We start from the raw sequence: 26,601 nt of genomic DNA, 5'->3' as shown, positions 1-26,601 counted from the left end.
ATTTTTTTTTATTGAAAATCATACATGTATGACTAAAAGTCATGAGCAATATCTTTCAGTTCCATTACAAAATCTGTCATATATATATATACACCTATATATATATATTTAATACAACTAGAAGCAAATCTACTGAATTATGAAACAATGATTGTCTACCAAAATGTAACTCAAATTAAATATGTTGCAGATGATTTTTTTTTTTTTCTCTGATGGAGCTGAAGGCCACTTTCACATAATTAATTGATAATGCTGGGCTGCAAAAATTACAAAGCCTTAATGCTAATTCCCATCTCCCAGCCTGGTGTCACCCATACATTAGGATTTTACTACCAGGATCCTTCTTTCAGGAAGAAGTAATCTTAGAGTGAGCATCATCCTCTGTGGAGTACCTTCTACTCACAAACAGTCCTGCAAACAGTTCTGTATGCCTGTCCGTAATCGCAGGCAAGTGAAGTCATTTCAAGTTAAGTACAAGCAAAAAAGTTTGCAGGAGCAGAGCCTAACTTAGGAACTCATTTACAGATTATCTAAAATAAAACAGTCTGAAATAATACTTAAAAACTCTATTTTACTTGAATATATGCCTTATTATCTAGTAATAAATCATGAAAGATGAAGTATAAATATTGTCAGAATCATAAAAAAGTTGTCTTATTCTAAGAAATACTACTTCAAAATTGTACAGTATTTTAAGCAACAGCAGTTGTCCTTCTGTTTTGGCACTCCTGAACCAGTGTAGAAATTATGTGTAGTGAAAATTATGAGTTAACACCTTTGGGGAAAAATACTTATGTGCAGCTGGATCTAAAGATGATTTCTGGAGTTAATAGCATTACATTGCTTAACAAAAGAAAGAAATTGAAAAGAGTCTTTTACTGTGATTCATCAGCAGCAAAAGAGAAGAGGAAGGAGAAAAGTAAGGTGTTTACAGTCTTTGAAGCATATAGCATGTTTAACCTTGAAAATTAAATCTTGCTTTAAAGACACTCCCAGCTACCTCTGTAGTCTTCTTTCCAAAAATTCAATGTACAAATATTTTATTTAAATGTCTCAGACTTTGTAATGGCTCAGAAGAACAACTGCATGTCCTTGTAGCTGCTCTCCTTTCTGAGAGATGAATGGTGGGCGAGATTGCTTTACTGTAATTTCTCCATTTCCATGCTTCATTTCCTACATTTATCTGAGACTGGAGAAAAATCAGCATGTTCTGACAAGTGTAATACCATGAGGCAGTAAAATGGACCTGAATTTAGTGGAGATTGGAGCTCCAAAATAAATATAACACTTTATGTCAAATAATAATAAAAAAGGATAAATTCTCCTGTACAAATCAGAAGAGATAATAAAAAATAGCAAATAGATAGCAACTTCTTTTCTATACCTACATGGGCATCACAAAACTTTCCAACTATAAGAATACCACTCCATAGTTCTTATTTTATGTGGCTTGTAAACTACTTCAGTAAGTTGATGACAAACATTGTGGAATTTCTTAGTACAAACAGTAATTTTTGCATAAAACTACCCAGAAAATTACAGAGACTTCTAATTAAATAGTTCTGACAACAAACAAGGAGAAGAAAAAAAATGATCTGCTGGACTTTTGTTTGTTTTCATGTCTGTCCTCCTGTTTTTGGCCTAGCAAGCTGCATGCAACACTGTAAAGAAAATTTGTTAAAAAAACCTTGCATGTGTAAATACTATATATTGTAATGTTGTATTGAATGATATATTATATTTGTAAATTTGTTTCCTCTTACACTTATCTCATACCAGAGACTTGATGTTCTAGACATAGCAATTCTGCGAAGGCATTACAGAGTATCATTGGCTCATTGAGGTCACGGTGCATAACATGCTCTTGAAAGTGAGTTGCCTCTGCAGGTATCTGAGGGTTGCTATCTATTTGAAAGTGGCTGAGCATTTCATTTTATCAAAAATGCCACCAAATGCTCATATTCTGTGTGGTCAGTGCAGTCCCTAGGACAAGTCTAATGAAGATATGTTCCACCAAGGCAAAAAAACCTAAAAGGTTAAAAATGGAGAAATATTTACAACTTTCTTCAGTCTGTAAGGATGAGTTTTCTGTTTTAGTATTCTTCAGTGCATTTTCAGAGAAAGGTTCCAAGGCTATGAGTATAAGCAGTCTGGTCCAGTCCCATACATATCCGCAAGCCTTTTAAAGCGAGGGCCCCAGTCACTGAGGTAATCGTAGTTCTGGTCAGAGTTTGAGCTGATCGAATCTAAAGAACTGAGCGACTCTGCCACCGAGCCATTCCCCTCAAACGCGTATGTCTGCAAGGAGTCGTAGGGTGGTGCACAGGGGTCCACATCAGCTTCTTTTAGTCTTTCCCAGATAAATTCCCTAAAAATGACATTATCTGGGATGCTTTTAAAAGTTGGTCTGCTCAAGAACTGAATCTCAGGTGTCACATCCCTTCTGGTCTTGGTGTCTCGGATAATGTTGAGGTTTCTCAAGGCAGCCATGTCAAAAGCCTCAGTGTCTTCTTCTCCACCACCCTCATCATCATACCTGACAATGTTCTCTCTGATATCTCTCTCTTCATCAAAAATGAGGGGCTCTTTTTTCCGTCGCCTCATGGTGACAATCAGTAAGACAAGAACTGGAACACAGAAAGACTGGAATTTTAGCAATGCTAAAGTTTCCTCATATTTTTCCTAGTGGTGGAAATACTCATTGATTTATATGGCAAAGACCCAAGGAAATAGCAGGCAATTTATGCAGTTAGATTTGAAACCTAGCAGGTTCTGAAACAGCTTTTAAACCATAAGCTTTTTAGATGTTAAAGAATCTATTTCCAAAACCATTCTGGATTAACGTCTTCATCTCTAATTCTATATCCTATGCTGTCCGCTAACCATAAATTTTAGGACTGGTTCAGTCTGACTATTAGAATTTCACAGCCATGAAATAAAAAAAGACCTTTTCCTGAACTCTTAATTGCCCAAGTGATAAAAACACATTCATAAAGTAACTGAATAGAATTTAACAACCACGGTTTGGGAAGTGACTGAATTAAAGTATATGGTCAATCTCTGCTGAAAAAAAAATATTAAAAAATCATAGATCAGAGAACACTGAATTGTTAAGCAATGTGTAAAATGAGACTGTCTTAGTTCATGGATTAAAAGTATCTCTATATAAGACTTCACTTTCCTATAAAGTGCAAAGTACTGTACTTGGGGTTTATGAATTTCATCTAATGAGAACTGCTAGGGCTGGAGTTTATTGGATCAGCCAGTGCTAGAAATGTAATTATTTTTTTTTAATTTTAATCCTTAAAGTTTCTTTCAGCTTGAAAGGTAATACTAAACTGCAGTGACAGCCAAAAGAACTGGGAGAAACTAACTCAGGGCTCATCTTGTTAAAATACAGTTTTGGTAGAGAAACATCATTGCTGACACACAAAATATGGAACCAGTAATATGAATATTGCACCCATCTGTAGGACATGATGGAGTGTGAATCATCCTCCTAGAAAATGGTTAATACTATATTGTAGCATCTGGATAACATTTGCTGAGTTAATGATACTCCTAGAAAATAGCAGGCATTACTATGACTGTAAAAATAACAGTACGTTGAAGAGTAAGTATCATTCCATATTCAATTAATCTCTTCTGATTTTATGTTTATTTTTAATCCTAAGAATATGTGATTATATGCATTCATATGTCTAAGGTTTATAATCTTTACTTACAGTACTTTGATAAGCCAACTAAATGCTGTATAAACATCTGGAAAAGCAAAAGCTGATATAGATAAAATTAAGCTTGAGCTTCCCTAGGTAGTCTTAGAAGTGACCTCCATAAATTGCATGACGTAGGACTGTCATTCTTGAAAGCCCTTCTTTTCATGGAGGAATTTTTAAAATCAATATCAATCTAGTCATTGTGAAGCATGATTGAATATTGGGATCACTTGGTTAGAATAAACCAGTCATTCAGAGACTGTACATGCAAAAAACTGTATCATATGTCTACAGACGTTATGGTACCATTTGGAATTGGCTAAAGCATAAGATGACTTTAAAGGCAGACTTGCTGCAATTCTTTTTATTTTCCTTTGGAGACATTTATGTCTAAAAATAAAACTGGAAAAAGTTCAATTTTTTTCTAAACTTTTTGACAAATATATTAGGCAATATTTTTTCCCCTTTTTTCAGTAGCTACCAGGCACACATCATGATCTGTCTACTAACAGATGTCTTGTGACTCTATATTACTGCAGCATCAGCATCACTTTCTCACTTTTTTGCCCCTGGCCTCTCCCTGATTCATGCTTTATATATTGAATTCAGAAGCCACTAGTTTGGGGCATTTTGCTTTGAACAATATTTACATAAGCAGTTTGACAATATAAGATTTTGACCTTTAAAGTGGCTTTTGTGAAATTTCAAAACATTCTGATATTTATACAATACAAATTGAGCTGTAAATTATACAGCAGAGAACACAAAATTGTCATCACAGAGACAACTGCGCTCCACTCTTAATGTTTTTCCTTATTATAAAAGATATTTTAAAGTGAAAAACAAATTAGCTTGCTGACAGTACAAATATACATTTAAGACAAGATTGTTATTGACATAACTTTTTAATTATTATTTTTAACATTTACTGCCACAATTTTTATTGCCATATAAGTAAGGAGCGAATAATTTCCTTTACTCGAGTGTAAATGCATTTTCACACCACTGTTCCTCTTAACATACTTCATTTTGAAAGTTAAATACCTGCAAATAAGTGAAAAATATGGAACTTAGTAGGCAGGTCTGCCTAAAGGTACAATAAAAATCAAGATACAATGAATGTTTTATATAGTATTCCTTGTACATCTCACACTTGCTTGAAGCCAAGAAAAATATGGAGTCTTTCTAAAGGTTAAATATTTTAGCATTCAGATGGCTTTATGAGATTATTAATTTCTAGCCTTTCCAACAGCTATGAACAATAAGTTTAACCTCTAAATGAACAAAGCTTTAGCTACATTGTAGGAACTGCAGAGATGAATACAAGCGCAAAACAAATTTCACTGATATCTAAATCGAGTGCAAATGGTTTTAAAGCTTATCCATTTCTCATTAAGTCATGGTGGGTTTTTTTTCCTATATTTATCACAAAATTAGAGATTAAGTCAGTAATTAGTGACTGGCTGAACATCTAGAAAACCTAATTTTATGCTTTTTAGAGAAGAAATAATACAATGGAAAAGCTTTAGGGGCATACGTATTGCATATTGAGGCCACTAATTTGGCTCCATACTGGTACACCGAACTCATGGTAGAGAGACAAAATGGCAACACTGATTTCATATGTGATTTAGCAAATAAATAAACCAATCAATATTAGAAGTAACTAATTATAAAGACTACATAACCAGAACTAATAAAGATAGATCTAAACTAACTTTTTTGTTCTGATTTACCTGAATTGTTAGAAATGTTGATTTTGTTTAACAGGTACAATAGCGAAGAGAAAATGTCATTTGTATTTATATTAGCTGTGGTAATACATCGTTTTATCCTTGTGTCAGTATAGATATAATGATAATATTAATAGTTTCAGTTCGCCAAATCAGTCTCTTAACAAACAACTTTGAATATAAGAGTGAATTTCTGCTTTGCCATTTTTCAGTGTGTTTTATGGAATTATTATGAAATTTCTATTTTGGTATGATCTGGTAAAAAATCGGGTTTATGTCACCTGAGCATATTTCTCTGTTTTAGTATTAATCTTTCCTTTTGTACTCAAGGCAACTGCAACATAATTGTAAGGAAGCCATAAAAGCCCTGAGAGAACCTGAAGGGGAAGACTACATGCAGAGCTATACAGTAAGGGCAGAGCTAAATCAGAAGCATTATCATGCCTCGTATACGCTACACCCCTAAGCCTGGCATTTACTATAGTAATAAGCCACATCAGCTGCAAGCAAATCTGCACATTGGTTTATGCCTTAGGTATGTCATGATTCATAAAGCTGAAGATTGGAGATCCTCAGCCATCTAAGCAGCACACTAATAACCTATTTAGTTGTACCTTGCAGTTGCCAGTACAGTCAGATGAGATTGGGGAATTACAGAGGCCAAGACTCAGGAAACCTGCATTTAATTCCCAGTTAACAAGCTTCATATATAACTGTTGTTTAATCAGTTTGGATTGATATTTGCAAAGTGACTGTGACCTTTAAATGCCCACACTGAGTGTCCCTAATAGGCTCTATAACTTTCAGAAAACAGCTTCTGCATTGCATACTCAACCACCTTTTGAATGACTTAATTTGGATACCCCGAAGTTAAAACAGTTATAGATTTATCACTTTTAAAACTGCAAGACCAAACCCCACACATACTACGTAGTCACCTTCTGTATGCATTTTACCTATTTAGAGAATAAGATCCTTATGACTAGGACTGTTTCTTCTCATTTACGAATCACACAATTATGTGTGCTGATTTAATTGGGTTCTTGTAGGTACTGTGATAATAGTAACAAATTCCTCCTCTTTTAACTGGAAACATAATAATTTAAATCTGTATTTTGAAGTTTAATCAGCGTATTATTAACTTGTAAACTCTAGTACCACACTAATAGGAGGCTTTCTTAAGAAAGTGTTACCTTAGTTAGTACTTAGATTAGTACTACCTTAAGAAAATAGGTAGTACTAATAGATTATATTCCAATGTATGGAAGATAAAAATAATGAAAAAGCATTATGTCAATCTTGCTTTCCATTGTTTCAATGTAAATAAAATCTTTAACCTTTCAGATATGATTGGGTTATCTACAGGTGAACATTCTTTTTTTGCGTGATTTTATGTACACATTTTATGCTAAACACTTGTTACAAAAGCAATTATTGTGTCTGGAAGATGCTAACTGAAAAACAAATTACCTTGAATTAAATTACCATATAATTTTCAGAGGAGTTAAAAAAATCCTACTTACTTCTCTAAAGATTATGTACAGTCTAAAATGAATACAAACTAGCTTATCATATGCTTTTTATAGAATAAATTGCAAGCACTTTTTTTTTTATTTTTTTCTTTAAAACATTGCCTCACTGCAGAGTGAATAAATTTGAGTAATTAACAAAGTATTGTAACTTTCTTGTGGAATAAAATTTAGAATTCAATCTCCATCAGTCGATAAGAGGAGGGGAAAAGATTTTGGTAAAATATTTTTAACTGCTAAAAATTATTTTAGTTTGAAAAAATAGTCTACACCATGTTATATGCAATTATAATGAATAAGTATGATTTAGTAACGTTCTTCCTTCTTAGCGTCAGTGAAAACATTGTGCTTACCTAAAATTAATTGGTTGCTTAAGTAAAAATAATAACACTAAGAAATCCCACTGAGATGATCTGAGCCTTGGTCAAGACAAATGGTTATTTATTAGACAAAGGGATGTATGGGGCAAGAACAAATATCAAAGTATATCATACTAACTTTAAGAAGATAAGAGCTTGTTGAGAATTCAAGATACTAGTGCCAGAATGCATGTGTCCATGACATTTATGCAAATCTCATGCCTCCTCCACTTTACAATTGGCACTCACATTCAGATGGCATTGATGAATGTGACTGGATTTGCACTGTGTGTTAATCTTGGGTCAGAAAAAAAATTTGATCTGGTAGCCTGTCTCCTCTTTTCACTGATAAACTCTTACACAAAATTTGCATCCCATGGTCCCAGCCCTGGAACCACTTGCCAACAACTGAAGCCTATTTTTTATGCTGTGTTAGTGGATCTTCAGGTTATTTTCTCAGGAATGGATGTGAAAAGAAAAAGGGAAAAAGAAGAAAGTAAATTCCTAGCAGTACTACCATTCAGCTGATCCCAGAAAATGTCTTCTGGGAACAAATGGGAGAAGAAGAAAGGCTCTGGGACCAGAGAAGCAACAACACTTGACTGGGGTTTCAATGGGCAGCAGTGATGCTTAGGCATCTCTTCCTTGTGAAGACTGGCACCTGGCTGGGAACAAAACAGCAGCAGGATACAGTACGCAAATGCAGGACTCAAAGCCAGATTTAGCATACAAACGCAACCCAAACTGTGCCTGCAGCTTTGAACTGTACCCAAAAGGAACAGTTTAGATTGGAAGTGATGACAGCACATACAAATGTTTATTTGGATAAACAGTGGTGATGCATTCAGACAGCTATATTTGGAAGTCCAATTCTTTGACAAATAAGATCAATGGTAAGGTGGTCATATGCCAGATTCCCCTTCAGTCTACAGCCTATTATTCAAACATTATGTTCAGAGAGCTTATCCTTAATTCTTTAGCAAATGCTTGTTCAGTACATTCTAAAAATGACTGGAATAAAAACTCAGGTTTCTTGATTCATTGGTCGTATTTGAACCCTGGTGTACTGAGTAGAATAAGCAAGTTATTGCCTGGTAACAGGCTGTGTCTCCATTCAATGCTTTTCTTTAAGACTTATGGCTCCTATTTAAGAAAAGCTTATGCCCAAACCAGGCTGCATTGTATTTACAGTAGTTTCTTATGTAATCTTCAGAAACTCCCTTTTTATATATAACAGAAATGGTGACATTTCAATTTGGGATGAAGTGAATTGCTATTGTTACAGAATTTTTCTCCTTAAGAAGATAGGACCACAGTTTTAAATAGGTGTTTTTCCACTGATGCCAATGCTAGTTGATGTAAGAGAATCTTTTCTATATCTTTTTGAACTTTACCATTTAGGTTCATGTTGAAATAAAGTTAATTTGGGTTTATAAATGGCCTAGAAATGCTACTAGAAAAATGGTATTTAAAAAATGTTCATTAAAACTTTTGGCAATCATTCCCTTCTATTTCTCCTTAAACCTAGGCCTAACCATGTATTGAGTGAGTTTAAACAATCTTATGTTCTTAGGGTTTTTTCTCACAAAGATGGAAAACTCTGGAAATGCCACCCCCTATACATAACAGCTATTGAGTAAGTTGGTTGGGTTCATTTCAGAGGTAGTGATTTTTCTTACTCTATAACAAGAATGCAAGAGAATTTCCTTTTTTGAGTCCTTTAGAAATGTTTGTAGCAGAAGGGACATTTCCTTCTAATGGTTTACAGTGAGGTGAATCAAAGTCAATAAGAAGAGAAATCTATACATTGTTGAAATGCTGCCATGAACAGAAGTGTGGACAAAAGTATCTTGATTTGACCTATTCAAATTACTTGGATAACAGTGACAGATAAATCACCCCTGGGATTATACCAACCTGAGGACACTATGGGCTTACCCTTTCCCTTAGACTGATATGTACAGCCAGGGAACAGAAAAATCTCTCCATTGATAACAACAGTCAAGAAAATTCTTGTGTGCTGAATCGGGGTACCCTTGTTAACATGTGATCTTTCTAACGTTAAGTAAAACTGCACTTCTGCTCACCTGCATCCTGCAGATGGTCCTTCATCTTTACTCCTTGATTTGAGCCTTTACTACGACCATGTAGTCATTTTGTTTAAGGACTAGGCATGAAATGAGAAATGCTAACCAAACTAGGATGTTGACACTGTTCCACTGTTTTCCACTGTCTTTTATCTAGCTGCAGTTTCACTGCACAACATAAAATCCAACTGTGCTACCAGTTGCAGAAGTAACAAAAGATCATTCTGTAGAAGATTTTCATTGAAATATGATGATTCCCATCAGTAAATTACATCTGTTGTATTTTCTGAATGTCTTTTGTTCTATGCAAATCAATAAATATTTAAAAATAGTTCTATCTCTGAAAAAGGGACACACACCGATACTGGTTATACAGTAAGTATGCTAAACCAAATATTTCCATGAACTGCATTGTCTATCTCTTAAATATTACATTCGATGCAAGTGATCTTTTTTTCTTTTACTATTATCTCCTATATACATCTGGATGCAGCTTGGCATAGAAAGAAAGTAGAAAGTATCTGAACTTGAAAATCCCAAACTGAAAATTTGTGTGGCTCATAATACAAAATGCTGTTCTGCCTGGAATGTTAGGTGTCCCTATTTACAGAAACTGAGGGCCGGGAGGGGGTGCTGAAGCTTATATACATATGTATATATCTATCTTTTGCTACTATACATTGAATGGAAAATAAGGGTAACAGGAAGAAGACGTACCTAGCAGTGTCAAGACACAAGCCAATATTGCTATCAGGGCTCCAGTGCTAAGTCCTGCAGGCAAGATATATGCTTCTGCATTGCATGTCTGAGCAATACCATCTGCATCACAATCACAGACTCTGATGGTGAGGGTATTAGTGCTACTAAGTGAAGGTGATCCACTGTCCACAATGAATATTGGCAAGTAGAAAACAGACTGTTCCTGTCTCCGGAACCCATTTCTTCTGGTTAATACTGTTGCAGTGTTATCTAGATAAAGGAATAAAAAGATAAATATAAAATACATGACCTTTCTAAAACTCAAGCCTATAAATAATACAGACTTTTACTTAAAAGACTATAAACACATTTATGTTATTTCAACAGGTTTATCTTTCCTGGTCATATATTTTTGAAGCTGCAGAGATAGGATCAGCTGAGAAATTATATGCAACCAAAAAAAAAAAGATTTCGGTTTTCCAAGAAAGACTGTTTCAAAATTGCAGATGTCTATTTGGTTTTAGTTAAGCTCACAGTTTCACACTCCTGATAGACAGTTGAAGATGAGATCATTACACAAAAGAAAACATTCACCCTTCAGTGATCAGATTAAGTATCTATATACCTGTTTCAGGCCTAATTTCCAAGGGTTTGTTTCAATTATTTACAGATATAGATATCATATTAATGGAAGGGATGAACATATTAATAGGAGAATAAGTTCTGAAGACCAATGAAATATTTTTTGAACGCAAAAAAAATCCAATCGGTGCACAAATACAGGTAATTACACATCTAACAAAGACACACACTTGTTTTCAGTCTCATCTGAGAGTCAAGATGACTAATATAATCACTCTGAAATGTGTTGTTTGGTGCTGCTCTGAGTCAGGTGATTAAAAAGGCCATGTGTTTCAGAAAATATGTGCAAAACTCACTGTGTTCAATACAGGTTGACAGCTCCTGAGAGGTAGGGAGTTACTTCTCCTAGAATGTATAGAAAAGGTCGGTCGGTCGGTCTGTCTATCTGTCTACTTATCTATCTATTTATAGACAGATATATTGATAGTCCTGTAAAGTTATCTTCTTGTGTCATCTATTATGACCTATCTGGTAAAATATGCAAGCACTTCTTCATATAGCATCATATGAGATATGCATAAAATTAATTAACATCAAAAGAGGCAACTGGTGCTGTGTCTTGTAACTCCATCAATTTTACTGTTATTGCAAAAGTCTATTATTACATTTTCCAAATAATAAGTTATCTGGAAGAGGGCCTGTCTTTTCATTAAATACTTCACAGTAATTGTAACAATGTCAGATTTCTAAATAAAGTCTTATTCTAATACATTTTTATTGTTTTCATCATTATTACTATTACAGTCTTTAGTTTCGAACTGCAAGCTGCTTATATGAAGAAAATTAAGCATGTCAGCAACTACATGCAGGGTAAGGCAATAAATAGCTGTGTCAGAGAACTTTATTAGGTCACATGTTATACTTAGTGAATGTTGTTCAAAGTCTGTCTGTACAAACAGTATCCTTTAGTCCACCATATGTCTGTTTTTCTTATTTCATTAATAAGGATGACTTTGTAGCTCTGGTTTAGTACTGATCTATAGAAGAGCAATGCAAGACTAACATAGTGTCTATTTAGTTCTATTTGCTTCAGCTAATAGCTAAACTGACTGATACATGCCCAGATGCCATACTATGCGGTGCAACTAATGAGAACACTAATTAGAAGCATGTTCTCAGATATTTTAACTAATAGAAACGTGATGTCAATGGGAGTCTTCGCATAAGTCTTTGGGGAAATAGTCATAAGAAGTCTGTGTAAATATTGTAGGCAACTTTCATTATCAAAAGCATTCTTCAGTAGGTGGTATACTTACTGAAAAGATGTGTTTTTCTAAGAAAAAAAAAAAACCTCTGTTTACTGTGCACTCATTTTTTATGCCCTGAGTTATATTAATAAAACATGAATTCTTGGACATTTTTCAGTCACTGCCCCAAGGTAAAATCTAATTTAGACAAAAACCTATAAATACAAGGAAAAACTGTGAGAAGAGTGACTTCTGGGGGGGGGTGGGGAGGAAGAAAAGAAAGATTTAAAGCTGCTCTGTTTGGCTGAAGGCTTTAAACAATTCAAACAACAGTTTAATTCCCTTGACAAATAATCTACAGATAAAATTATTTTGCAGGCTGATTGTACTTTAATTTATGTCCTTACCAGAATAGAAGTTTATGTAGGTCATAATCAGCACAATATATTCAAAATGAAACGTGTTAGTGGTGAATATTTTCCCCAAAAAAATGTCCTTACCTTTGTTGTCCTGCAGTGTAAAATTGTGGTTATTTGCTGCCTCTGCTGTTAAACTGAAGTAGAACTGATGGCCATTTGGTGGGTCATCTTTATCAATTGCACTGATTTTCTGGATGACCTGTTTTGACATACATCGGGGTTTCATTGTTTGGAATGGGAAGAAGCATAAATACATGTACACTGTATAACCCTTCTATTACCTAACAAAGCATCAACCCTCTCTTGAGTCCTGTTTATATCACATTTTGTTTTTCTAATCTCCTAAGCATGTACAGACACCATTAAAACTAAAATGTGACTCAACACTTTACTTTCCCTGTATCAACTTTATTGGCCAAAAACAATATCTGCAGGGCCTGTGAGAAAGTTAGGTCCTGTCATTGATCGGGGCAGGGAATATAAACTGCAGAGCAGTGGAAGAAGTGTATCTTCTGGATGGCCCTTAATGTAGTTGTCAGTGGCTGCAATTAACATTGCATTGTAAACTTTCGCAAGGAGAAGGTTATGATTTTGAGCATTTTAATTCATTTAATTTTTTCTTAAAGACATGAAGAGGAAAAAGCCAAGTCACAAGTATATTTTCTGGGTTTTTTAATTATCATTACTATTTTTCCAATTTTATTTTCTAAAATTCTGACAAAATCTGTTTCTAGAAAAAGGTGTCACCATTGCTTACAATCCATAAAGAATGAATACTCAGAGCTAACAGTTCTGACTAGATCACAGGAAAAACAAACAGGTACTCCAATAAGAGCACATGTATTCTGTGTTTCTTGTGAACGCAACCTAATAACGGTAGTGTTTTCTGTTGAGGATTTAAATTATACTGTGATTTTGAAATGTGCAATAAACGACATATGCCACAGGAAGGACAATATTCTGGAAGAAGGACAAAAGTGCAAAGCCTCCTAAGGAATATGTGGGATCTATGTGAAGTATCGATTAGTTTTCTGGGAGAGATAAGAGAGAATGAGAAAATATATTTTTTTTCTGAGGTCTTACAAAGTAGAGAGGAAAAGTCCAAGTATGGGAGACACCAAGGATAAACAACACCAGATACTTTTAGTTGAGTCTAGGACTACTTGGAAGACATTTGGGGAGCTAAAAACACTGGAGAATTTGGTAGGAATACATCTCCCTTGTGAAACTGTGGCCTTATGGCCACATATTTCCTAAGGGAAATAAAAGCGTGTACTCATTTTAGGAATGGTAGGCCTTCAGTCTCAGAAGAACCTCCATGTTAAGACTTCCCACTTCCAGTACAATTAGGAGGAAGTATGCATTCTTAATATTATTCAAAATTAGGTGAGGTTGGCAAAATGCATCCATTATGTCAATAAGAAAGCCATAAATTTTAACAATACCTTCAACAGGTAATTTTTACACCTGAGTCTTTCTCTTCAGAGGTATGGTGAAGATGCTAGGGTTTGTTTGCTTGTGCTGCACATTAAAGCATCATTTTTACTGCCATAAACTTATTATATTTTATCTTAAAGCTGTCAGGCTTTCATAAAGAATGGCTGGCTATCTGATAAAAATAAACATAAAAAAACTATCATGCCATACCTGACCAGGCTGAGCATTTTCACAGACAGTTGTCTCATACTCCATGGCAAACTCAGGGGCATTGTCATTTATGTCAAGGATACTGATGGCTACATAGCCTCTCCCAATCTGTGCTGGATTCTCTATAGGAAAAGAAGCCAACAAAACAATCAAGAAAACCTCCTTGCAAGTTATTCTTTGGGTCAATAAGTTTTTCATTTGCAGTCTTCTTTTGCATATACTTATCAAATCAATTGCAATCCCTCCTAGAAAGACAAAGGAAGCTCTTGGCTTGATCTTCTGGACCTAGTGGAAACAATGTTTATGTTTCCCAACAGCTTTAGTTAAACTAAGATTTTTACTCTCCAGGATAAACTGAAAATCTAACTCACTAATCACAGCATTGAATTACATCATATGGAAGGGTAAGAGCAAGATGACATAAAACCATCGCCAAGGAGTATAACTAGCCAGAACAGCACTATTCATATCAGGACCAGCATGGTTATTATGGGTTAAATAAATTTTTGTTGCAATTCAGATTGATAAGACTATTAAGGAGTTAAAAACAGAATTCCATCAGCTATGTATAACAAAAAAAAGAGGAAGCTGTATTCCCAAGCAAACCCCAAAGTATTTAAAGTGCACACACAAAGTATTTAAACACTGTCATTAACATGCTGGACACCTTAAATATGAATCACATTCTTAAACTGATGCACATTTCTAGCTAAAATATGAAACTATGCAGGGTCCAATGTCATAATTTAATCTTCAACAGTAGATATTTTGGACTAAGTATAAAGGACATCAGTGTGTGCTATACTTATTTTGCTAGATAACACTTCTGTTTTGGAGCAGGGAAAAGAGAGCTTGCTTTTTTTTTTTTACAAGTGGTGATATTAGTGATAAAGCAGAGCAGAATGGAAAACTGTACAAACCTTCTTTTTATAGGGTTTTGCAACCACATTTTAGTCAGTATTATAAGTATTACAGCAATGCATCCGAATGTAGATCATGCAGTGTTTCGTTTTGTTTTTTATTCCACATGTGAAATACCAGAGGAGTAAGCAATTTTGACACCAACTTTTTCCTCTGTTGACCTAAGCTTATTGAAAACCAAGCAGGCCATGAACATAAATTAAAGCCGTGTTAGGTATCGTTGTGGTTTAGCCCCAGAAAATTTTAGCCCAGAAAATTAACTCTATCGCAGCTGAAACAAGGACAGGTATTACTTGTGCTCCTAGCCTCTCACTTGTGTCAGGTATGCCCTTTGTCTACCTTGTCAGTTTTGTTACTACACAGGAAAATTTTTGGTTTCCATGCTGGCCTCCTAGACCAAAATTCTGCTCCTGAGAATACAAGACAAATTCATATGGACGCTAAATGATAAACGTTTGTTTTCAGGTTAAACATTAAATTAACCTCACTGAAAGCAAGAAGTCAGGATTTTTAAAAACGCAGGTCAGAGAACTGCTAACTCTTTTATTATCACAGCCCAACAGAGTAGTAATAAGGATGAAATTTGAAGAAATAAATTCTTCAAACATAAATGCAAAAATATATAGTTTTTGACAGAATATTTTCAGAGCTGAACAAGTTTAGGTTTAAACTTGCATTAACAGAATTCTTGTTGCATGTGCTTGAAGAGTTCAATTCTTCAACACTTTTCATCTTACACCAGAAAAGATACCAAGTACAAAATATCCTCTATAGTCTTACTTTAGAGTCAGGAAAGTGAAACCACACAAGCATTCACATCCCCTTTCCTTCATACCTTTTAAGAATGCTGTGGCTGACCAACAGGAATCAACTCTAAGTGCGTGCCATCACTAAGATGGTCTAACTGCTCTCCTCTATACTTCATATCACTTTTTCTCTAATGACACTTGGCCTGAGACTGATGACTTAACATATTTCGTCTTCCTTTGTACTTGTTTTTCAGAAGTCAAAAGACTACACAAAGTGTGAGGCAAAGGAAAGAGCAAATACTTAATCTGTTGTATTTCTTAATTTTTATCACATAGGTTTCTTTTACATTGAGTAAGAAGTTATTTTTATCTGCCACCATTTGAAACTGTCATAATTTCTCTCAATGCAGCTGATCACAACCAAGCTGGAAGTTTTACACATAAACAGCCAATAAAATCTTTAAATTGTTACTTACGACTTTCCATAGCCAAAACTGTGATATTATGAACAGCATTAGTTTCCCTGTCCAAAGATTTGGCAGTTGTAATGACTCCACTGTTGGCATCAATATTGAAATACCTCTCCAGGTCTGTGTTCCGATCTATTGAGTACCTAGGTAAAGGATGAAAGAAAACTTTTGATTTATGTTCAGTTACAGCTTGTAAAAATATTTCATTTATTTCTTATTAGAGAGAAAAAGTTTCCACTGTTTCCTGATTTTGAACTTTGTTTTGTCCAGTTTCTCTGGGGTGTTGAGAGAAGCAAAGCCATATGAAAAGGCAAGAGTTATGCAGCGCCCTGTGCTGACCGTGGCAGGCTCTGTTCCCACAGTGCCCTCTTAAATTAGGTTATAGGTATCCCACTCTCTTTTCTTTCTTCCTCTCTGCTGTAAGGCAAACTTTCATTTATTCATGGAATAGCATCCTCTTGAACCCCAGCTAAGAAGAAAGTGAGTTGGAAGTTTGCTATGTGGCTGTACCAGCTGGCTGCTGCTCCCGTGGGGGCTGGCAGTCTGAGCACAGAGCTTTCTATCACCAGCAGAAGAGCCCCTGAATCACCCAGAGCTGCAGGGGCAGGAAAAAAAAGAGACATGATGCAGAGTGGGTCAAGGGATTGCATGTCATCACTGTCAGCTCCCAGTACTTTACTGTCATTAGACAAACGCAGGCTCATGCCCTTAACTCTTTGGCTTAACATATCTTTTACCTCCAAATTTGTTTTAGGAAGGGGAAATGAGCTCCTTAGCAAACAGAAAATAGCATAAGGGAAAAAGGTCAAAATGCCTGTGGGTGTTTTGCTTATAACCCTTTTGAGAGAAAGGGATAGTTGATTAGGCAGGTTTAGATTAACTACCGGAATATTCTTGACATTCGATTTAATATTGGGTCAGATTCTTGCACTCTCATTTAGATCAAGTATGTGCTCCAGAGCACTTCCCTACACTCAGGATCAATTAAAATGTCCAAATCAGACCAAGTGTGATCATTACAATTACTGTCACACTGATGATATATTAGATTATTGATATAACATTAACCAAACCCTTTGAACAATGTGGAAGGAAAGAATTATGGAAGATAGTTAAAAAAACAGGACTTCCCAGATATAATGATCTTATGACACTATTTGTTTGTTCTGTGTTGTAATATACCTTCTTCTACTTTGTTGTATTACTGTGTTTTTATCTATCCCTCTCAGCTGTAAAGTCTTAGAGCAGAGATTTGTTACATAATTAGAATTTTTTTACCATATAATGTCACAGTGAGAGAGAGAATGGAGTAAAGAGTTGTAACAACAGTAACAGCAGTTTTCATGGATTAAGGCTCTCCCTCTTTCACTTTTTTTTTTTCCATTTTATGTTAACTGTAGTTCATTTTTTACTTTATTTCATGCCAGCACTGTTTATTTGGTCAGTAGTGCTCTTCAGCTCTTTTGTGGCTGGCAGGCTTCCCCATGAGACTATGCCTGTCACCTCTGCTATGTAGTCAATCTTGGCAGGCCCTGTAGCTGGGATTTAATCTCCTGCCAGCCCTTAGATTTCCCAATTATTAACACCATCACTATGCAATCTGAAGAGCCAAAGACCTTTCTTAAAAAAATAGTAAGAAAGAAAGAAAAAAAGAGAAGAAGGAGGAGAAGGAGAAGGAGAAGGAGAAGGAGAAGGAGAAGGAGAAGGAGAAGGAGAAGGAGAAGGAGGAGAGAGGTGAGAAAGACAGAAAAAGGAAAAGAGAGCAAAGAAGCAATAGAAAGAAAGCAATAAGAAGGAGGGAGGGAGAGGAGGGAAGGAAGGAAGGAAGGAAAGGAGGGAGGGAGGGAGGAAGGAAGGAAAAAAGAAGGAAGGAAGGAAAAAAGAAGGAAGGAAGGAAAGAAGGAAGGAAGGAAGAAGGAAAGGAAGGAAAGAATGAAAGGAAGAAGGGAGGGAGGAAGGGAGGGAGGGAGGGAAGGAAAGCAAACAAGTTATATAAATTGGACAACAGATTCTTATTAAATGAGAAGAAAAATAATTTTTATGCATAGGAAGCAAGCAGTTTCCCTTAACTTATTTACAAATGTATCCATATTCAAATTCTAAAAAACCTATTTTAAATACTTTTAATCCTTTAATTCCTTGCAGCCATTAATACTTGAAAATCTTTGAGCTGCAGGAGTTTTAAATCCTTTATTTAAGCTAGTTCATACATCAATAGTTCTCTGGTCCATAAGAAATAACCTCTTATTTTCAAAATGTTTATTACTTCCTCTGTCCCCCCTCCCCCGCATTGTCAAGGTTTTAATTGTGTCTGATCTTTTAATTTCAACATTTTCTGAATTGTAACAAATCTAATTTTTAATCAATATCAATATAATCCAATGTTTGGAATTTGGAATACTTATTTATAGATTAATAATTTAAACTTCTTAAATAGATCATGAAAAGTATTATGCATTAATCCTCCTTAACACCTTCCAATTTTAGATGAATCTTGCTCTGATGTACATCATAGCAGATGCAGGACAGCTTTAAATGATATAATCTGTCAGTACCCCTGACGATATACATAGCAGGTTCACAGGCATATAGATAAACCCTTACTATTTCTCTTTTTCCTCCCTCTCAAATTCCAAACAACTTTGAAGCAGAAGAAATCTTCAAGATGTTAGTTAAGATGGTTTATGATGGAATTATAAAAATTAACCAGATCAAGGCAAATAAACTCATCCTTATGTTTACACAGGAGTCAAAAACATTCTGAGCATGGACTGCATTTATGGAACTGGATTTAATCCTACTTTACATGACATTGGTAAACCAGATATTATACACCAGATGCTAACATCAGTGCCAGAAAACACTGCCACAGCAGAGAAAGAGCTCAGCAACGATAAATTTCACAAGTAAATCCGTGCCAGCTATCCATCTAGGACTTGTTTATACATGATAGGAATCAGCTATTTTGAATATGTTGCAAATATGTAATGAAAGAGAGAGAGAGAACACTTACGTCACCTCTAGGAGTGAAACATATGCTTTATTTTTACAACTTAAGATTGCTGCTTTAGAAATTACAGAGCTACACTAGAGTCCCAAATTCATCTTCTCTGCATGAAAGTAAAAATTTAACATCACCAAAAAAGGTGATATCCAAACGAGTTCTGTGCCTGTGAAGTTCTTTTCTACATATCCCCTAAATGAAAAATAATAACAAATGAAACTTGGTACTAACTTTTAATTGTGTATGTGTTCCTCCTCCTGCAGATGTTTAAGTTCACAAAATTCCTGAGTCAGAAGTATTACCCTCTAGATCCTTTGCATGTTCTTTTGACAATTAATATTACTACTCTGCATAAGAAAAGTAACGAGTAACTCATTACTGGTTTAACTTAGGTGGTGAGTCTTTGTCCTTGAGCTTTGACCTTAGATACAGGCAAAAATAAGATCAATACTTTGTGTTTTCTTATGGTTTCTTTATGATCCTGGGCATTAGATTGTGGAAAACTTGCAGGTATTTCAAACACTGAAGACAAAGGAAGAGGCTCTTGACAGTTTTCATGCGTCTCTAATGTTCATGTTTCTTCCCATTCAAATGGAAGACATTTGGCTGCAGCAGAATTTACAAAAGCCAAAAGATTATTGCCTTTAACCATCCTGACTAGGACAGGACATGTCTTATCCTATCTATTTCTCACATAAAGACTTTTTTCTAACGTTTTTTTTCTATGGGACCTCAGCTCTGGTTTACCATGCAAGAGTCTATGTGCTATTACATTCTTGGGCATGGTGCACACAGAATATGAATCATTATGCACACACATAGAGACATACACATATAAGTATATTATATATATATATATATTTTAGTCCTGGTTGATTTAAGAGAACATAACTTGTTATAGATAATAATAGATTCTTCCTAAACTTAGAGATAAATAAATATGAGTAATATGTTGAGGTTTTCTTCTTTGGAATCCTGAAATTATATCTTTTCTTAGCTTCTTTGTTTTACAGAGATTTAAATATATTGTTTTTCAAAGCTTCTGTAGTTCAGGAGTATAAAAGTCAAAATATGTAAACTCTTAGAACATCTCAATCTCCCTTTGGAAGGGAAAAAAGCTAATTGCTTTCAGTGTAACCAACAACAAAATGAACAACTTCGATACAAAGGCTAAATAAATAAACAATTAAGGCATCTTATAATTACCTGACAGGACTATTTGAGGCATCTGGATCGTGGGCCGCTACAGTTCCAATGATAGTGCCAACCTTTGCTGCTTCAGACACCACCATGGAGTACAAACGTGAAGTAAACACAGGAGGCTCATCAACATCTTCTACAATTATCTTCACTGTTGTCATGTCACTGAAGGGTCCCAGACTCAGGAAACGAGGGTCAACATGCATATTGGCTGCTTCTATCCTCAGGGTATAGCTTGTCTTGGCTTCAAAATCGAGCTCCTATACAGGTAAAGTTATTTGGAAACTTTATTATCCAGCAATGTTGCCGCAAAACTGTTTCACTTGCAACTGTCAGTAAGTACAAAATGAACTTTGCCATTTGTATCTAGCCAGCACTTTTGATTGGCAGAACATAGTTGATGGCTCATTTTTTAGCTTTCTCAAAACACTATTTGCAGTGTCTCGCTAATGAATATTCAATTACTTTAATGGTAAACGTAATTCTACCCTGTGAATGAAATAAGAATTCTTTGAGTTAATGGCAAAACTTTCTGTGACTTCTGTGAGGATGAAATTCTCCCCCATTATTTCACCATTGTGAATGAATACTTCTTTTTGTCTTATTCGTGTTTCATCTAAGGTAATGTCAAATAAAATGTGCCATACTACCCAGATGTAAGAACTCGATATAATATTCACTGGTGAAAACACCTCATTCAGAAAATTGGGGGGTTGGTTTTTTGCATAACATTGGGATTCACTAATCAATTATTACTCCAAGCTCTGTATACATTTGTGTAGAAAATGTGGCAATTGGTTAAAATACATTGTTTATATGACAATATTTTGTACTCAGATGCAGACTGGAGATTGTTTTCGTTTGTTTTGCTTATAAAAAAAAAAGCACATCAATTTTTTCTACCTTCATTCTGTTTTAATTTTCTTTGTTGAAAGTATAGTTGCTTTGGGAATAAATAGTGCATTAGAACTAAAGGTTACACCCCACAACTAACGGGATATCTGTGATCTGGAGGACAGTCCTGTAGAAAAAATTATTTTGGAGGCAAAAAAGCATCTTACCGCACAGGCAATTATTGAAAGAAAGCATCATGTTAATATTAGCACCATTTACCCTATATCTATAGTCTTAGTTTGTCAGCTTGCAGCAAATGTCCAGCTAACTATTCCTTTGCAATTCCAAGTTTAATCATTAAGAACAGCAACAAAAGACCCAAGCATTTCTAAAACTGCAGTCTGGTGACAACTATCTTTTCAAACTATAATTCCAAGTGTATAAAACAGATTAAAAAAGGTTTTCCACAGTTCTGATTCTGAATACAACATAGCGATCTGAAAAGTGCTTGCAAAATAATCTGACAGCATCTGCAAAACATTCTTGTACTCACTCTGAGGAGCAGCAGAGGTGAAACACACATCTGTTGACCTACAAACGCAAGGGTCTAAGTTCTCAATCAAGTTACAGTAGGATAATTCCCAAATGAGCATCTTAAAGTCAGTGATTATGCTGACATTACAATACAGCTGTAAACAGTCTAGATTTAAAAATGAAAAATGAATTGGAACACATCACGCTCAGAAAGGCACTGAACTTTTATAAACTCTATGTGGCAGTAAAAGGCTTCTCTGAATGGGAATACATGTGATCCTCATTGTCTCACAGGAAACAGTCCACGAACTTCTCCAACGTGAGTTCTTCCATGGGCTACAGTTCTTCACTAACTCCTCCAGTGTGGGTTCCTTCCACTGGGTGCAGCCCTTCAGGAACAGACTGCTCCAGTGTGGGTTCCCTGTGGGGTCCCAAATCCTGCCAGCAAACCTGCTCCAGCATAGGCTCCTCTCCTTCCATGGGTCCACAGGTCCTGCCAGGAGCCTGCTCCAGCGCAGGCTTCCCACAGGGGCACATCCACCTGCTCAGGTGTGGGTTCCTCTACGGGCTGCAGGTGGATATCTGCTCCACTGTGGACCTTCACGGGCTGCAGGGGGACAGCCTGCCTCACCATGGGCTGCACCATGGGCTGCAGGGGAATTTCTGCTCCAGCGCCTGGAGCGCCTCCTCCCCCTCCTTCTTCACTGACCTTGGTGTCTGCAGAGTTGTTTCTCTCACATATTCTCACTCCTTTCCATCTGCAGTTGCACAGGTTTTTTTCCCCCTTCTTAAATACATTATCCCAGAGGTGCTTCCACCATCGCTGATGGGCTCAGCCTTGGCCAGCCACGGATCCATCTTGGAGCCGGCTGGCATTGGCTCTATCTGACATAGGGGAAGCTTCCAGCAGCTTCTCACAAAAGCCATCGCTGTAGCCCCCCCACTACCAAAACCTTGCCACACAAACACAATACATTCATGTTATGCAAGCACTTACTTCTTGCACTGAATCAGAGCTGTAGTATCTGCAGCTCTCCAAACACAAACATGCCATAAAAGAAAGGGTGTTTGGATTCTGGTCACTGTACTGGATACAACTGGTCAGTATTTGTACTACAGTACTGGTCATTATTACTAAAGCATGTTTAATTGTTTTTAATGTTAATTTTGGTTTTATATTTAAAGTACAATCTGTGTGCTATGAAACAAACCTCACAGCCATAATGCAAATGTAATGTGGCCTTAGGATGATGAAAAATGTCTCAGAAACTATATTGTGTGGTGATAACAATTAAGCAACTGATATGACCAGATGAGCAACAAGGTTAAGGAGAAGACAACCAAACACACAAATATCTTAAGACTTCTTATTTTCCAATAAAAGCATCATATTAACTAAAGAAATGATAATCTAAAGAATGTCAAAGACAAAAGGCTGAGATTTGCTGAACTAAAAAAAAAAAAGCAAGCCTTTAGCAAACAGTATATTTTCAGTCAGAATATACAAAAATATGTAGCAGAGAAGGGAAGGCGGATTCATTCTTATTAATCAGTGATATCTGTTGAAATTGGATGATTGAAATTACAGCAATACTTAATCAAATATATGGAAACATCATGAGACTGCAGAAAAGATAGTTTCTTATGATATACTATTGTCAACACCACAGTCATCCTAAGAAAAAAAGATTATGAAAATTCTGATTTAATAGACAAAGTGCATAAAGCACAATATATGTAATTGGACAAATTATATAAATTTTAATTTGAATCCACTAAGCACTATAATAAAGAAATATTATTTAAATTAAATTTTTAAAGATATTCCCATGTTTCTATATTGATTAAAGAAGACTAAATTAGAACTTTAATAATTGAAATCATAAAAACATGTGTTTTCCATGTGAACATTTATCACAAGGGCTGACACACACTTTTAAATCATCATATTTCATTCTTGTAATGTAGAAAGAGGTCATTCTTTATTTGACTGGATTGCAGGAGTGTTAGGCTAGTAGGGAATACAGAAAAAACACTTTCATTAGAAAGGTATTTCCTCACAGAGAAGGATGCAAAACTAACAATGGTGTAGATGCATATTGTAAACAGGTTTGCTTACTAAGAGCAGGTTTCACCTTCTCTAACTTAACCATGTACATCTGAGAAAATCACCATATGGTGTTTACTATGATTGTACCAAAATTCTAGGGAAGAAATCAGCTGGTCTACTTATGAATGCCTGTTTTTCACTAGTCACTAGTAAGGGATTCTCAATAACTGGAAGAAGTAAACATCTGTTTTCAGCAACATGAATCCTGCCTTAGGATTCCCTCAGATATCTTCCGGTACCCAATGCTGCTGATAGTTTCCAAAAGCTATAAGGGTCCTTGTTAATGAAAAATAAATAAATAAAAAATCTGACATATGTATATATACAGTGGGGAACAGTTGGTGTTCAGAAGAGGGGAACTAGGCATTGGCAAAGGGGTTTTACAATGTCAGATGGTATTGTGTTATACAGGGGCAGTACTGTTGTTTTATTTTAGTTCTTTGTAGCAGAGTGTCTCCTGTGGGGTGTGACAATGTCTATAAAAGCTACAGTCATCATCCTCAGTCTGTTCCTATAAGATACACATCCTCAGATCCTATGGTGAATACACACATACCAAGTTTTGAGTTCCCAGTTATAATCTGGGAAAATAAACAAAATCTCTAAGATATGATTGGTATGCAAGAGTTCTTGACATGGTGGAAACGTTTCAACAATTCCTAGATAATATAATGAAGACATTACATACTACAGCCACTAATGAAAGACTGAAAAAGTGAACTGAAAAGATTTCCTTTTTTTCTTTTTTATCTAATTATCACTGATGTCTTATAGAGAGAGCATTATTTAACTGGCCTTCGGATCATGCCTTCATTATTTCCTGCTATAACAAAAGCACAAGATTCCAATAATGGAATACCAAGTCAACACACTACAAATCACTACATCAGTGTTGAAGGTTAAATGGATAACAGTCGTTCAGTACAGTGCACAGGGCTTGACAGCTTCATTAATGTCTGTGCATTAGTGTTATCTGATTAGATCCTTTAATCTTTCTCTCATTTGGGGGTTTGTGGGGTCTTTCTTTCCTTTTTTTTTTTTTTTTTTTCTTTTAAGGGGTAAGAATTTTACCCTGTCTGAAGGAAATTACAAAACAAGTCATCTATATTACAGAGGTTGGATATGAAGTTATCATTCACAGGAAGACCATTTTTGTAAAGTTCATATTTTATTGTATGGTAACTTTGTAATAATGTACTTTTCAGAGGCGAAAATCCCATTTTTAAGCCCAGTTGAGGTTTTATATTGAAAACTGCAGCACATCAAACAAATGTACATTATCTCTCAAAGGAACCATGGAAGCCTCAAGTTCTTACATTGTAAACTCTGATATAGAATTGAAAGCAAATTTTCTAGCTGAAAAAAAAAGTGAAATGTTAACAGTAATAGAAAGATAACTTTTCACTCAAAAGCTTATGCATAAACCCCCCATTTTTATGATAGACAGTATTACTCTTAGAACCAACTCAGGTTTTAGAATAATCTCTTAGCAGTCAATTTCTATGAGAAAGTACTTTGCAACACTGTTTTCACATTTTTCCCTCTAACTTTCAAATTGGTTGGTGATATTGGTGGTAGGGCTATGTATTGGGGGGAGAAATGAAGGCAAAGTGAGCAAGAACTGTACTGTGGGAAATCTTAGTGCTTGTCACTTGCTATAGTAAGACATGACAACACTCTCTCTATAGTCTTCAGTCTTTGTTTTGCACTTAAGTCCACTAAAATCTCTCCATAGACTTCAAAATGGCTTAAATCAGATCTCATAACCTTCCAAAAAGTCATATGATACATATAATAAAAATATACCTTGCAGCCTTTTTTATTATTAAATTACCATTACTACTTTAAGCACCAAGTATTTGATAAAGTTGTAGGTGGATACAGTTCATCTATCAGGTTTTTATCTTAAGATGTTTTGCTACTAAGCTATTATTATTACTGAAGTCCAACTATAGCCTGCAACTTTGTGAATAAAGTGAGATCTGTACTTACATGAAGCCTTTTTCAGTGCACTATTTTTAGGAATAGTGCCCTGGAAACTACAAACAATATGATCTTGTGTATGCATTTTGCTTAGAAAGTGAAGCCAAGATTCCATTCATGTGTATGACACTCAGGATTCTGTGAACACTCAACATGAATTCACTTTGAAATTGTACACATATAGGTTTGCACGGACACTTCAGAATTTGTTGTATTAAATGACTGAATTATCATTCACTTCCATAAACGTTTCTTCAATTCTAAGGTTGCTATACTGCAAAGACAAATCCAACACATTTTTTAAAACTCCAATATATTCAGAAAAATTACACTTTTCTTCCAAACACCCTCACCACTGTGAAATGTAGCTATGCAAATGATCTGAGTCCTTACTAACAGAGCATTGATAGCAGAATGTAAATTACAAATGAAGCCACAGGAAGGAATTGATTCTACTCTACAGATGGAGAACTGAGTCACAGTGTGAACTAGGATAAATTTTTCAAATACTTTTAAGAAATATAAATGCCCAATTCCTTTTCAAAAATTGCGCAAGACTTTTTTTTTTTTTCTGAAAAAATCACCTAAGATGGATGTTTTCCTAAATCCTGCTTAAAAGTAACTTACACATCTAATTTAGCTTTACTTAGGAATTCACTACACAGAGTGTGCCTACAGGGTGGAGAATAGCCAAACTCTCCCATTATTTGCAACATCAGAACTCTAGCATGAGGTTTGAGTAGGTGGTATCTTTAGACTGCTCTGTGCAGGATAAAAA

At 35.4% G+C, this 26,601-nt stretch overlaps 1 protein-coding gene across 1 annotated transcript in view; it reads right to left on the bottom strand.

Annotated features, from left to right (window-relative positions):
• Positions 1–658: 658 nt before the first annotated feature.
• CDH7 (cadherin 7) overlaps positions 659–26,601 on the bottom strand; it is a 72,181-nt gene continuing 46,238 nt past the window's right edge. Inside the window, exons 6-11 of the mRNA XM_072851312.1 lie at positions 20,369–20,622; positions 16,165–16,301; positions 14,019–14,140; positions 12,453–12,570; positions 10,142–10,393; positions 659–2,627 (exon numbers count right to left, since the gene is read on the bottom strand). Of these exons, the coding sequence (XP_072707413.1) occupies positions 2,134–2,627; positions 10,142–10,393; positions 12,453–12,570; positions 14,019–14,140; positions 16,165–16,301; positions 20,369–20,622 (1,377 nt within the window). The 3' untranslated portion in view covers positions 659–2,133. The remainder of the gene's footprint in view (positions 2,628–10,141; positions 10,394–12,452; positions 12,571–14,018; positions 14,141–16,164; positions 16,302–20,368; positions 20,623–26,601) is intronic.

Source organism: Ciconia boyciana, chromosome 2 (assembly GCF_034638445.1).
Source record: "Ciconia boyciana chromosome 2, ASM3463844v1, whole genome shotgun sequence".
In the NCBI taxonomy this organism is placed as follows: Eukaryota; Metazoa; Chordata; class Aves; order Ciconiiformes; family Ciconiidae; genus Ciconia; species Ciconia boyciana.
The sequence above is the reverse complement of the archived record's forward strand: the minus strand, read 5'-3'. Positions and strand labels throughout refer to the sequence as shown.